The sequence below is a fragment of the Aphanomyces astaci genome, assembly GCF_000520075.1.
Source record: "Aphanomyces astaci strain APO3 unplaced genomic scaffold supercont1.7, whole genome shotgun sequence".
NCBI classification, from domain to species: Eukaryota; Oomycota; class Saprolegniomycetes; order Saprolegniales; family Verrucalvaceae; genus Aphanomyces; species Aphanomyces astaci.
In genome coordinates this window covers 1,206,227-1,220,074 of record NW_009798270.1, presented here as the reverse complement: position 1 = coordinate 1,220,074, position 13,848 = coordinate 1,206,227, and the positions used below count along the sequence as shown (strand labels likewise).

At 52.2% G+C, this 13,848-nt stretch overlaps 7 protein-coding genes across 7 annotated transcripts; 6 read left to right on the top strand and 1 right to left on the bottom strand.

The window, feature by feature from the left end:
• Positions 1-1,153: 1,153 nt before the first annotated feature.
• On the top strand, positions 1,154-3,168 carry H257_04326 (STE/STE11 protein kinase). Its single transcript, XM_009828763.1, has 10 exons — positions 1,154-1,269; positions 1,322-1,418; positions 1,463-1,704; positions 1,758-1,887; positions 1,937-1,974; positions 2,022-2,178; positions 2,233-2,439; positions 2,501-2,689; positions 2,741-2,793; positions 2,842-3,168. Exons 1-10 carry the CDS (start codon positions 1,181-1,183, stop codon positions 3,128-3,130), a joined length of 1,491 nt encoding a protein of 496 aa, XP_009827065.1. The 5' UTR covers positions 1,154-1,180; the 3' UTR covers positions 3,131-3,168.
• Positions 3,169-3,462: 294 nt separating this feature from the next.
• Positions 3,463-5,066, top strand: H257_04325 (hypothetical protein). The gene is made up of 2 exons (XM_009828762.1): positions 3,463-4,806; positions 4,872-5,066. The coding sequence occupies exons 1-2, from the start codon at positions 3,488-3,490 to the stop codon at positions 4,963-4,965; spliced, it is 1,413 nt and encodes a 470-aa protein (XP_009827064.1). The 5' UTR covers positions 3,463-3,487; the 3' UTR covers positions 4,966-5,066.
• Positions 5,067-5,174: 108 nt separating this feature from the next.
• On the top strand, positions 5,175-6,426 carry H257_04324 (hypothetical protein). Its single transcript, XM_009828761.1, has 3 exons — positions 5,175-5,770; positions 5,825-5,983; positions 6,034-6,426. Exons 1-3 carry the CDS (start codon positions 5,236-5,238, stop codon positions 6,216-6,218), a joined length of 879 nt encoding a protein of 292 aa, XP_009827063.1. The 5' UTR covers positions 5,175-5,235; the 3' UTR covers positions 6,219-6,426.
• A 319-nt stretch (positions 6,427-6,745) lies between these two features.
• Positions 6,746-7,861, top strand: H257_04323 (hypothetical protein). Its single transcript, XM_009828760.1, has 3 exons — positions 6,746-7,302; positions 7,352-7,510; positions 7,591-7,861. The coding sequence occupies exons 1-3, from the start codon at positions 6,765-6,767 to the stop codon at positions 7,767-7,769; spliced, it is 876 nt and encodes a 291-aa protein (XP_009827062.1). The 5' UTR covers positions 6,746-6,764; the 3' UTR covers positions 7,770-7,861.
• Positions 7,851-8,913, top strand: H257_04322 (hypothetical protein). Its single transcript, XM_009828759.1, has one exon. It carries the CDS (start codon positions 7,867-7,869, stop codon positions 8,833-8,835), a length of 969 nt encoding a protein of 322 aa, XP_009827061.1. The 5' UTR covers positions 7,851-7,866; the 3' UTR covers positions 8,836-8,913.
• Positions 8,914-9,007: 94 nt separating this feature from the next.
• Positions 9,008-13,040, top strand: H257_04321 (hypothetical protein; the record flags this gene model as incomplete). Its single annotated transcript, XM_009828758.1, has 10 exons — positions 9,008-9,926; positions 10,011-10,230; positions 10,319-10,472; positions 10,561-11,061; positions 11,150-11,587; positions 11,651-11,805; positions 11,863-11,989; positions 12,039-12,170; positions 12,239-12,335; positions 12,463-13,040. The coding sequence occupies 10 exons, from the start codon at positions 9,008-9,010 to the stop codon at positions 12,726-12,728; spliced, it is 3,009 nt and encodes a 1,002-aa protein (XP_009827060.1). The 3' UTR covers positions 12,729-13,040.
• H257_04320 (hypothetical protein) lies at positions 12,540-13,622 on the bottom strand. The gene is made up of 4 exons (XM_009828757.1): positions 13,402-13,622; positions 13,248-13,359; positions 13,018-13,183; positions 12,540-12,968 (listed from the first exon to the last, which is right to left on the bottom strand). Exons 1-4 carry the CDS (start codon positions 13,593-13,595, stop codon positions 12,736-12,738), a joined length of 705 nt encoding a protein of 234 aa, XP_009827059.1. The 5' UTR covers positions 13,596-13,622; the 3' UTR covers positions 12,540-12,735.
• Between the last annotated feature and the right edge of the window lie 226 nt (positions 13,623-13,848).

Below are 13,848 nucleotides of genomic sequence, written 5' to 3'. Positions count from 1 at the left end.
TTGTATTCGAGGAAATTCTTTGGCTGTCGATAGCCAGTCTTCCACGTCGCCACCGTCAGGTTCTGAACCCGACCTGTCGTCTATCTCGTCGACAACACCAACTGGTGAAGTAGTGCTTGTCTCGAGCCAATTCGTAGCGACCTCGTTGTCCGAGTCGCTGGAGCCGCTGGCTTCATCTGAATTGACGTTTTCGTTTTGCCCGTAGTCGACGTAGTCTGGGGCCACGGCCATGCCACGATCAGGTACGGCGGAGTAGTCTACAGTGTACTTATCACTCGATCGTGAGGCGTATATCTCCCTACGGCCGCTGCTCCCCATTCGCCCCCCTCCTCTCGCGGGCCCCCGTCCTCGCGGCATGCCACGCCCCCTTGAGCTAGGCACTGGCATGCGACCCCCAGAGCCCATGCGCTGGTATCCCCGGGGCGTTGGGGGGCGAGATCGAGGAGTTTCATCCACAAGGCTAACTACATGTGAAGTTGTCATGTTTTCATGACTCGGCTGTGATTTCAACGTTGCATCCGTCGGGGCAGCTTCAGTCTCGTCCACTGATAACCTGTCGACGTTATTGATGATGTTCTTGACAAACTCGGTTGTCTTGGCAGCTCGATTGGGCGATACTGTCAGAGATCCACCGCCGCCTTCTCCTGTTATCGTTGATGTGATTTCGACTGGAGGCAAGTGGCTCGCTGGTTCGACTGCCGCAGCCACAAACACCCGGGATGGCCGACTCTGCCGACATCCCATTGTAGTCGTTATAATTGTCGTGGGGTAGCTAGAGGAGACCGGTGGCCCCCACGAGCATCGCGGGGCTGATTTATCAGGTATATGATAGTGCGTTTCGTGAAGTTTCGACGTTTCACGCCATTGCACCCTCGCTTAAGTTCAAATAGAGCATATCGAGTATATAACATTGTGTATTGGTTTCTTGTGCGTTGATAAAGATCAAAGCTGCCATTGCACATGCAATTTTCATTGTACTAAAGCCAGAAGAGCTATCGCACCAGAATGTGTGGTTAGTGTTAAAGGTTCAAGCATTCACAAATTGGTCACATGTGACTTTGCCGTTACGACATTTCAAACGTCCCTTTGCTAGCCAATGGCCTTGCGAGCATATTTATAGCCCAACTCTTTGCTTCAACTGCATATTTATGGTTGGCGGTAGCACAAGAACGATAGCAACATGGACGGATACGACACTGCATCACCTTCGAAGAGCCCCACGCCTCATGGACACAAGAAATGGGTCAAGAAGGAGAAGATTGGCCAAGGGTATGTCCGCACTATCTGTTGGCATGTCCGTCCTCATTCGTGTCGGTGGTAGTGCGCAAGGCACGGTGTATCGTTGCGTGGACGCATCGTCAGGCCGTATCGTGGCCGTAAAAGAAGTCAACACGAAAGGCTTGTCCGAGCACGAAATTGTACGCCTCATACGACTACTACTGCAAACTGAAAATGCTAATAGGAAGCATTGACGAGCGAAGCCACCGTGATGAAAAGCTTGCCGCATAAACACATTGTCCAGTACCATGGCGTGAAGCAAAAGAAGCGAACGCTGGAGATCTCCATGGAATACATGCCTGGGGGATCGCTGAGTGCGTACATTCGTGCGGTCGGAGGGAGTTTGACCATGGAGAGGACCAAACAATACACGTGGCAGCTTGTTCGAGCCGTGCAGTTCTTGCACGACCACCTTATCGCACACCGGTACAAACTGACGACAACATCCCAAGGACTAAACGAACGATGATTAACGACAGGGACATCAAAAGCGCCAACGTTTTGCTCTCGGGCGACCAATCGCAGATCAAATTGGCTGATTTTGGCGCGTTAAAAGAGATCGGCAGCGTGTCAGTGGTCGGGGGCTTGAAAGGAACCCCCCATTGGATGGTACGTTGATCTTTCCATCAGTATGAAAGGGGTCATTGTTGATATTTAGGCCCCAGAAGTGATCAAGGAGCAGCAGACCAGCGAAGGGTAACCCCACATTATGATAGAAAGTCAAAACAATCACGCTGGAGTAGGTGGATGAAAGCGGATATTTGGAGCTTGGGCTGCACTGTATTGGAAATGCTGACTGGGCGAACGCCGTGGCAAGAGTACAGCAACCCCCTCACCGCCATGTACAAGATCGTATCGAGTGAATCAACTCCCAAAGTGCCGGCGGACCTACCCCCCGAGGCATTATTCCCATCTCTTTCTAAGCAATTCATACTGAGAGACGTGGATGAGTAGGCCACATCGTTTCTGACTGTGTGCTTTCAACGGGACCCTGCCAAGCGTCCGACCGCGTCCGAGTTGCTCCACAGTGCATTCTTAAAGTCCATCCGAAAGATGAAGAAAAAGGCACGAGAGATGGGGGCAGACTCACCAAAGGCTCATGAAGCCGACAACAACGAACCCATCACTACCACGGGGCTGTCCCCCCGATCGTTTTATCATGTACGATAACTTCACTTTGCCTTTGACTTTCGATTGAAAGTAACCTGATGGAAATACACAGGACGAGGTTACGTCGCCGCAGCATTCAGTTGTCGATTCCATGCCCAAATCCAAGGCTCTGGGGCAGCTACTCGACGACAAATTGAATGCACCCAGGCAACGAAAGGCAAAGAAACCCATCAAGCTCGAGCCGTTGGTTGTCGGACACACCTCGAATCAAGAAAAGAGCACTCCGCGAACCAAGGCCAAGGTAGAATTTCACTTGCCCTTGCCGCTCTCACCCATGGTTGGTTGTACGCAGGCGGCTGATGCGAAGCCACCATTGGACAACCACCCGTTGATGTCTCCAGTTTCGTACGTCAAACGAATGAACGGTTGTGATTTCTTACAGCATATTCGTAGCAAGTTGGGGTCTCCATTTCCAGACATTCGATTGAGTTCGCCGGTGATGTCGCCCCAAACCTCTCCCGCGGGATCCATACTGTCGGGGGCCAAGTCCATGGCGGAAGCCGGGTTTCCCACCCTCAAGATGCGCCCCGAACTACGCAGAATTGCAACGGCGCCCCAGTCGGTTAAGCGATTGGGCGACTCTTCCCCCAAGGCCCTGAAGCTGCCCCCGTTGTCAGCACGAGGCGTGCCGGCTCAAAGTGCAAGTCCAGTGGAGTTTGATAGGAATAGTAACAACGCATAACTTTCGCATAACACGCTGAGCACCAGTCATCAGAACCATTCGATGCTTACTTAGTCTCTTTGACGACGAGAATGCCACGATACTCGTAGGATTCTAATACTTCGTATACTACTGAGTGTTATCATATGGCAAATCAAATTGCTAATGGCAGAGTTTTGAGAAATATACACACTCCAGGGGAAATATCTCAATAGAATTGGGAAAAAATTACAAGAGTGTATAATGAAATAAGCCACATTTTCATTGCTGCATACAGTAAGTTAGTAGAACTGGGATACCTCTTGCATTTTATAAATGCCTTTTGGAATACACTGCTGTCCGGTTGCAAAGATCGAAATAATCGTGGCAGCCGTCGCCATGTCCAAGTCTGCACGCAGTTCCGCGACATCCCACCGTGGCGGAGTAGAGGAGGGAAGCCACAAGTTCAAGAAGATATCTGCAGCGAGTGACGAAACCATTGTGATCCATGTATGCGACGAATTCCGTAAAGTGAACAAGGACTTTGTATGCAACAAAGTGCTGCTGTTGGACAACATGAAGTACTTCAAGGCGTATCTGAACGATGCGAGCAACCACGAAGACATTGACATTTCTGTGCACTGTGACGTGAGCATTTTCGAATGGCTTTTCAATTACATCCATGCTGACGGCGCCACCACCAACAGCAAAGCGTCGCCGTCGACTTTGGCCGTGGACAACGTGACGTCGATCTTGATCTCGTCCGACTTTCTACAAATGGACTTCCTCGTCTCCGAGTGCGCTTCGTTCATCAGTCAGCATTTTGAAGAGGTCGTGGGCATGCCTGGGGACTTGCTTTGTATTTCAGATTCCATTCTCGACAAGATTGCCGCCATGTGCACCATGGAGCAGCTAGACGCGATCGAAATGTCCAAGGACAAGCTATGCTACAAGCTGTACACCAAGCGCCTCCATCGAATCGTGTCGGCGTTGAAGGACAAGGAAGATGGCGCGTCCGCCGCCGTGGAATGCTGCGTCCTGTGCGGGGTCGTGTACTACACTGGCCACCGCGGATTCCTCGTCTGTCGCCGAGCCAAGCTAAGCATCGGCAGGCATGGCAACATTGTCGCGCGACACGAAGCCAAACCCGAATGGAAGCTCGACGCGTGGGTGAAATCCCTTACCATTTCGTTTCCAGCGCGTCAGGCGTTCTGGAAGGTCTGGGGCGCGATGCAGTGCTTGTACTGCGTGGACTGCCACATGTACTTTACGGGCACCGAGCTCAACGAGTGCTACTACCACGACCCAAGCGAACCGACCAACGACGACAGCTGCTACGGGTGCTGCGGCGCCAAGCGCTTTGCCGCAGCCACACGCCCGTCATCGGGATGCAAAATCAAGGCGCACACGTATGCTTCCATCAACTACTACTCGACTGATTCGTCAGAGTATGCCATGCCAGAAGTCCTGGAGCGACTGCATCAGCTGGTTGCGTCCCATGCCGACTTGATGGCACGGGAGCCACCTGCAACCGATATGGCGAGTCAGCAGACTGCAACCAAATTCACAGGGGTTAATGAGATGCTGGCCGCGCATGTGAAGCCCCAGATCAGCATGTTGGCCACGTGCGACGTCTCCAACGAGTTGATGAAGGCTATCAAGTCGAATTTGCCAGAGGTGTCGACACCCCAGACAAGGAAACAGTGGAAGATCGACTTGTGCGTGGTGCTGCTTCGCTGTTCAGAGTCCGGGATACTGACGCTGGTTTGGCTGTGTGATTTAGGTTGCAAGAAAAGGACCGCATTCGCGTGCAAATGCTGTCGTCGGCACTCACAAAGATGCGCGTCGAGTACAAGGTCGCCAAGGGGTCGTCATGATGCAAGATTGCACTAACGTTATCAAACGTTAAATGAGTCCTCTTGATGATCCGGATAAGGTTTGTTCTTCAACAATGTCGTCGACGTTAATTAATTTCGTGTATTTTAATGCTCGGAGTCCATTTTACTTGCAGTTTGTAGTCTAGGACTGCAGATTTTAATTGTTCCGTGGCAATAATGTTGACGAATACTAATGGAGGAATGATTATCCGGAAACGTGCCTGCAACATTCCATCCAAATCGAATCAGGCGGCGCCGCACTACCTCGACATGGTGGAAGTGGTGCACACGACAGGGACCCTTGTGAATGACCGCAACCAGACACTGTGGTACCAGAAGCTCGTACCGCAGCAAATGGAGCTGCGGGGCTTGTTACTGTTCATCCACGGCATTTTGGAGCATTCGTCTCGCTACACCGAGTTCTTGAACACTCTGGCGGCGGCGGGATTTGCCGTGTACGCTCTTGACTTGATTGGGCATGGACGCAGCGAAGGGGAACGCGGGTACTTTGACCGTCACACGGATGTTGTGGATGATGTGGATCGTGTTCTCCATTACGCCAAGGCGGAGCTGAAGGAGTCGCATCCCAACATCAACAAGATAATCTTAGTTGGTCTGTCCTTTGGGGGTCTCGTGACAAACTTGACCCTGCTGAGAAAAACGCACGAAATCCACGCTGCTGTCCTCTGCGCCCCCGCCATCAACGTACCACGGACGTTCACCTTGAATGTTCAAGCGTATTTTGGGTCCATCTTGTCGGACAACTTTCCCAAGTGGCGCGTGGTGCCTGGCGTTGAAGCGACTGGTACATCCATGTACTAATTGATTTCCTGTCATTTCACCGCAATTCTCTGCGTAGCGCTGTCGGCAGAGTCGGATGTGCTGGCCGCGCGAGAACAAGACGACCTCATCACCACGGGACTCATGTGTGCCCGCGTCGGCAACGAAATTTTGCTCGCGTTTGACCACGTGGACCAATCCAAGCACATGATCACACTTCCTATCTTGATTGTAGTTGGTACGCCATATCGTACCTCTGTGGGTATGCAATTAAACACACTGTCACAGGGACGTTGGAAAAGGTGGTGTGCCCCAAGAGCATCGAGGGCTTCCACCGTGACATTCCTAGCACCGACAAAGAGCTCAAGGTGTTCGACGACATGGGACACTCGCTCTTGAGCGAAGCTAACCGCGGCGCTGTGTTTAGCCACATCACGGCGTGGCTCACCACTCGATTCGACCTTGTCGCATAGGAAACATGTGGGAAGGAGCTGTTTGTACTTTGTGTTTCGCCACTTGACACAACTGAAATATACGTAATGCATCTGCTGTAACCACGAGTAGTTTGCCTTGTCGAGCGAGGAGTCGTACACCCAGATCGTGTCAACATTGAACGATTTGGTAGTGCTGTACCCAAGTCGATTTGTATTGGTCAATATAAATGCATTATTTTGTGCTAGCCAATCAAAGAAGTCGAAATGGCAGCCCCTTATTGACAGTACTACAGTACTAACTTACGTAGTATTTTCAACCAGGTTTTACTGGCATTTTCAGGGTGCAGATCCATAAGGTATGTAGACGGCTGCATGAACATCGTGTTGTAAGTAAACCTCGCGCGAACCCCATGTCATAGCATCTTCATATTGCAGCCCAGGTTGAACGAGTAATGATATTTCCATTGACAAGTGTGAAAGCCCTGCCTGATGTAATAGATCGCGACTCTTGACTAATATCGTCGCTGATTGGCTAAAACAGTTGGATAATTTATCTGAAAGTCGACATCACATTCATCAGCGAATATGGAGGAAGTCGAGTCGGAACAGCTACGTTCGACGGGGACTTTCACGGGCCCAAGAGGTCACATCCTTCACTACAACCACGTTCTACCACCTGCAACAGTCGCGCGTTGTGGCCTTGTCGTGTTTCTGCATGGATTGGGAGAGTACTCCTCGCGATACACCAACTTGTTCGATGAGTTGGCTCGCCACGGCTGGGTGGTGTACGCGCACGATTATGTCGGTCATGGGCTAAGCGAAGGTGATCGCATGTACTTTGACCGCTTCGACGACGTCGTGGTAGACGCGGAATCGTTTATTGGCTTTGCCAAGTCCGACTCGCAGTCCACAAAACCGTGTGTGCTGTTGGGCAACTCCCTCGGTGGACTCGTCGCGAACTTTGTTGTGCTTAGACAAACCCAATTAGTGGATGCAGTCATTCTCGTGGCCCCAGGACTTGACGTTCCTCGCACGTGGCTACTCCACGTCCAAAGCGCGGTGGTGTCGGTGTTGTCGGCCGTGTTTCCCAAGTGGCGCATCGTGCCAAGCGGCGATCGAAACAGTATACCATTCATCTGTTGAATGGTGTAATGGCAGTGTGGACGTTGTAGATCTGACAAGTGATCGTGCTATCTTGGACGCAATCGACAGCGACCCCCTGTTGAACAAGCTCCCCATGAGCTGTCGAGTCGGTGCCGAGCTGCTTGGGGCGTTCACCGCATTCAGCCAGCGAAAACACCTTATCCAGCTTCCCGTGCTTGTTATTCTTGGTAAGGCCCGTATGAACTTACGATGCTGTCGCGAATGAGTGGCAACCAGCCTCAACACGATTGTATAACATACATGGCAGGTTCCGAGGAAAAAATGGTATCGACAGCCAGCATTCATAGCTACGTACAAGACATTGCAAGTCAAGACAAGGAGCTGCAGGAATTCGACGGCATGGGGCACTTGATGCTCTTGGAAAGCACCCGCCACCAAGTGTTTCAGTCTGTTGGTCAATGGCTCCATCACAGATACCACAACTAGGACTCACGAAAAATCACTTTGTCGTGGGGTAAACATCCGGATCCGGTTAAAATAATCCAGTGGCGAACCATTCCCCTTCGCATTATCCTCAATCATCATGGCCGAGTTTCAAGCGGTGATCCTTGCCGGCGGCAGCGGCGTCCGACTGTACCCGCTCACGGAAGAGACCCCGAAACCACTTCTCCTCTTGAACGATCGCCCTCTCCTGTACTACCAGCTGGCGCTGTTGGAGAAATCTGGGTTCTCGGACGTGCTCGTGATCACAACCACCGAGATGAAGGACCAAATTTGCGACTACAAGCTTCGTCAATACGACGGCAAGATCGGAATCGACGTGGTGGCCGTTGAAGGGGACGTTGGTGAGACTGCGGATGCCTTGCGCGCTGTGTCCGACCGTATTCGGTCGGACTTTATCGTTATCGCCGGGGACCTTGTTACAGATTGCGTACTCCAGCACGTGGCCGACTTGCATCGCATCAACGACGCCAGTGTCACGATGCTTCTCAAGCAGGAAGTGATTGGAGAGCCCGTGAAAGGCTCCAAGTCCAAGGATAAACCACGCCGCGACCGTGAAATGATCGACTGCATCGGGCTCGTCGACTCGGACTCGCGCGTGGTGCACATCGCGCACTCGATCTTTGCGAACGACGACATGGAAGGAAGCGAAGACGTGGAAATGCCGTTGGCTCTATTGAAACGTCGGCCGCGCATCAACATGCGCACGGACCTGTACGACGCTCACGTGTACATCTTTCCCCACTGGGTCCTGGACCTGCTCCACGAAAAGAAACACATTGCCAGCATCAAGGCCGACCTCATTCCGCATTTGGTGCGCCGGCAATTCCGCGGCGCCCAAGCACTGGCCGAGTCGGTGCGGGGAAAGCTGCAGTGTCCGCAACACGTGGCCAACCGCCTGAGCGTGTCCTGCGGCAGCAAAGACGACGATGACGTGATGAAAGTGTTTGCGTACATTTTGCCCTCCAATGCGTACTGTGAACGAGCAGACACGAAAGAAGCGTACAACGCCATGACCAAAGAAATCAAGTCCAAATGGAGACTCCAATAGGGAGAGATACGATATTTCATCGAATTTAGCGTGAATTGGTAGGTATATCACGAAAAAAAGAACCAAATTTGACTCACATTTGGAATGAATTCACGTCAATATTGAAGATATATTGATGTTTTTCCTAGAATCAACAAATATTGATATTTTTATCAGCTCGCAGCTTTGAACCATGACGGATACTTTGCTGGGAAGCGGAATCCCGTTCGCGGACGTGAGATGGAGTTCCAAGGTGGCGATGCAAGGACCTGGCATACAAGTGACATACGAACAGCTTAGCAAGGACACTTCGACTGTCCAGGACGCCTTGCGTCGTGAAAACCTCACTCGAGTTGCCATCAGCCTTCCGTTTGGAGTGGCGCAGGTCGTAGCGATGTGTGGCGCGATTGCAGCCCGGGCAGTGTATGTGCCGATCGACGAAACGCAAGCAATGGAGCGCAACCTTTTGATAGTACAAACCGCTTGCGTCCAAGCCGTGCTTTGTCATGCTGAGTCGTTGTGGCTTCAATGTCCTCGTCAAACCCATCTCGTGACCCCGCTTCACGTGCATGAGTTGGTCTTGGTCACATGGACAGACGCGTCGTCAACATCCTCCTCGTCCTTGCATCCGAACCCAATGCTAGAACATCCTGATGCTATGTACGTCCTCTTCACGTCCGGGTCCACAGGCGTACCCAAAGGCGTGGTGGGCACTCGTCGCGCGACATTGAACCGCCTGCAGTGGATGTGGCACGCGTTTCCATTTCAGCCCCACGACAAGGTCCTTCGCTCGACGAAGTTGACGTTTGTGGATGCGATATGGGAGATCTTGGGCACGCTGTCGCATGGCCAGACGCTGGTGGTCGTGCCATTCACGGGGTTCACTCCGCCGCTGGTCGCCGACTTGGCGCGGGGTCTGTCCGTCATCGCCGCCTTTCGCGTGACGCGGCTGACGTTGGTGCCGAGTGTGTTGCAAATGCTGCTGCATGCGGCTGCTTCGTTTCCTCAAACGATTCAAACGTTCGTCGTGAGTGGTGAGACCCTTCGTCCGCAACTTCTACAGCAAGCCTTGCAAGCTGCAGCCCCCACCGCAACAGTACTCAATCTTTACGGTGAGGTCACCATGGCCCATATATATATCCATCCCTGACCTGCCAAGAAAGAGAGTCATAGAACGATAAGGGATGGTTGTATAGGCAGCACGGAAGTCGGCGGCGACGTCACATGTGCGTCATTTTCGCGGCAGTCGACGACCAGTGACCAGATCGAGTCGTGGGGGGTCGTTGGGGTGCCCATTGGCAAAGCCATTCAGCATACCAAGTTGATGCTAATGGATAAGGATGGAGTGGTGTCGTGCACAAGGGGCGAGTTGTGGGTGGCGGGGCCCGGATTGGCGCTGGGATATCTAAACCCTTCGTAAGACCCTCGATCATTTTCTGAATGTTGTTTGCAAACGCTTGGAGACTGATTGACAAGGTGGTATATGACGCCGCCATTGTTGTAGTGACACGATTGACAAGTTTGTGCACGTGGGGTCCGACTTGTGGTTTAAGACTGGCGACGAGTGCGTCTGGCGGGGCGACGTCTTGTTTTATAGCGGTCGGGTGGACAGCCAAGTCAAGATTGGTGGGATTTCCATACACTTGGATGCTGTCGAGGTAGATGGTCAACATGATTGTGTGTGTGTATCTACATACATACACAAATGCCATCGACGACTGTACTCCCCTTCGTTTATATACCTAGGCATGTTTTGATATGTATCTCCACCAACAATTTCAACATCGGCCGTGGCATGTTGGCGCCGTGGCGATCTCCATGTCCAAGCCTTGTCTGCAACTAGACACGGTGGTTGTGTATGTTGGTATTGCTGGTGGCGCGGCAACGTTCACATCCATCCATTCCCAAGCGGCCCTGGCATCATTGTTCAATGGCCACGTGGTGGTGCCAGTTCGGGTGGTAGTGATCGAGCGGACTGCATTTCCACTGACTTCGACCGGAAAAACCCATCGGCGCCAACTGCTCGAGCTCTACAACCAGATCAACAAGGGGAACGAGTCTGCACCTGAATACAAAGACAAGCTAACGTCGATCCTGATGGCCCACTTGGACATGCCGTCGTCGACTGCCGCCATAGTGGACGAGATGACTCTGGTCGAGTTGGGTGGAAACTCGCTCGTGGCGACGATGGTGCTGCATGATCTTCGAACGCAATGCGGTCTAGCCACACTGGAACTAGCAGATGTGGTACTACCTCCTTCCCTCCGACCAATCCAATCGCATTCCCTTGAACATTATCGTATTCGTTGTTGCTTTCGTCATACATGGACACTAGCTTGGGAAAACCATCGGGCAAGTACGAGCGCTGGTTGCTTTACAATCAATACACCTCCACCACACAAAGAAACGACTTCCATCGTTGCTGCCTGGGCCAGCCAGCCCTACTACGACCCACGAATCGAGGCCAAAGCGCGTCAAAACAGAACCAACGAGCTTGGGGGACCTGTACATCAGCTGGTCCGTCGAAGTCGAGAAATGCATCGATGCGACGCCCCTGGTGGTGACGCACCAAAGTGCGATGACGACGACGATTGTCGTGGGATCCCACGATCACCACGTCACATGCGTCGACGCAACATTCCCCCCGCATGCGATAATGTGGCGGACCAAACTCCCCGATCGCATTGAATCGTCCTGTGTTCGTTCTGAGAATCGTCTGTTTGTGGGCTGCTACGACGGCCACGTCTACTGCCTACACAGGTCCACTGGCGACGTATGTCCGCCCTTGTTTGCCTTCACATGATATATGGCAGTACGTACTGACATTTATTCGTAGGTGCTGTGGTCGTTTGCGACGAACGATCAAATCAAGTGCACGCCGCTCGTGGTTGCCACCAAGCAAGTGGTTGTGTGCGGGTCCCACGATCGCCACGTGTACGGCCTCGACATTGCATCTGGCAAGTGCAAGTTCAAACTACCATTTCAAAAAGGGTACCGCCAAGTTGTTTTATACATGAACGAACCTACTCTGTATTCTACCTGCGACAGGGTTTACTCGACCCCAGCGTTTCAAGATGATATGCTGGTTTGCGCGTCGATTGGCGGCGACCTTCGTGGGTATGTATGGACGTCCCTCGACATTGACCAGCCGACGACACCTCATTGGATGATCCAGGTACGAAACTCCACTTTGACTTTCCAACGACTAAGTTGTTCAAGTGCAGCTAGCCGCTCCTGTCTTTAGCAATTTGGTCACGACGGCGCAGAAGTTGCTGGTCGTGGGGTGTGCAGACGGGTGTCTGTATGGCATGTCCTTGCAAACAGGGAGTACCCTGTGGCGTATTGCAACCGCAAAAGTACGTTGCAACTGCTTCATAATGCAATGCATGGGCGTTGTTGAAATCGTTAAGTACATTTTCCATAGCCGATTTTTAGCACCCCTTGCGTCTTGCTACAACACCCCCCTCGAGTCGTGTTTGGGTCCCACGATGGCATCCTTCGTTGTGCCACCTTGGCCGATGGTGAGTACACTTATATGGATGGCTTTCTTGGTAAAGGGCAAACCTTCCCATATGTTGTTTGTTGCTTGTAGAAGTAGTTGTTGTAGTCATGTATTACATCCCCATCCTATGTTTGTGTCTTGTGTAGGCATCGTCGTGGCTAGTGTGGACCTGGGCGACGCGATCTTTGCTTCCCCCACCATGTTAACTAGCGAAGGGGACTGTGGGGTGTGCACCACCAACGGGATGTATTATGTTTGGGACACTTGGTCCCCTATGTGGCAGGCGCAGCTGTCGCTTGGCGGACATGCATTCTCTTCCCCCGTCGCCCACGACAACGCAGTCTACGTGGGCACTCGAGCCAACAAACTGCTATGCATTCAACGACGTCGACACAATACCGAAGCAAGATAGCATTGAATTACACGCTGGCCGCGCCCTTCAACAAGGTGGGGGCGATATACGGAATAAGGACGGCCGCGACAGGAAACTCCAGCAGCACCCCAAGGACAGAACCGGCTAGCACGTCGGTCGGGTAGTGGCGACCCAGCGCCAAGCGGCAAAAGCAGATGGCCGTGGCCCACACCACAACCACCACTGGCATGCCCTTGACAGCCCACGCCCCCAACGTATCATGCAGGGCTTTGGGATAGTCTAACGGGTCCTCATGAGTAAATAAATGGATAAATGATTGTAGCAGTACATGCAGCGAGGTAGAAAATCAACCCCACGAGGCAAAACGAGCGGGTGGAGTGGCCAGACGGAAACGAGTGCTGGTCCGGCCCGGCAAAGCGCGCGTCTGTCTTGTGGTGCGGAGGACGGGCGCGCCGAAACATGAGCTTGAAGATGATGATAAACACAATGTCCACCTACATAAAAGCATCAGGCTGGTGGTCATGCGTCGTTGTGTGATGATCGTCGATCATGACCAACCACTTGGCACAGATAGAAGAACACGATGAACAGGCCTTGGCCTGGGGTGATGGTTTTCATGAAACCAAACACCCATGCCACGATGAGCAGAGGCAACACCGTCAAGAGCCACCTACACACTACTTGTCACGTGGTGGTTGTCGTGGGTACGCACAAGATGCCATCGCCAGTCAACGACACGAACTCCAGCACGTAAAAGGCAATGCGGTTGCCTTCAAAGGCTTGGAATATGGCTCGTGCCACGCCCAAGTCCACTTGGTAGAGCTTCTGCAGCAGAGTCACCTCTCGGTCAGCACCCATGAGCTTGTCCTGTTCCGTGGCGGCGACGACGGGGGATTGAAGTGCCATCACACGAAAGTTGGCGTATATTTTCAGCCGACTTTGCCCCGCTCACTTACGAGTAGCCAATCCTAGAGCTTGAAATTGCAAGATGGAAAATATAGCCAATCCACGATGACTCTATCATTATTATGACCAATCAAAGAAGGATTGTCGACGAGGCGATCGATGCGGATTTGTTGAACTGATCAATACTTCATTTTATAATGAAATATATTTATTTGCATCAAACATGCTTTGTTTTCCTGTATTTGACTGGTCC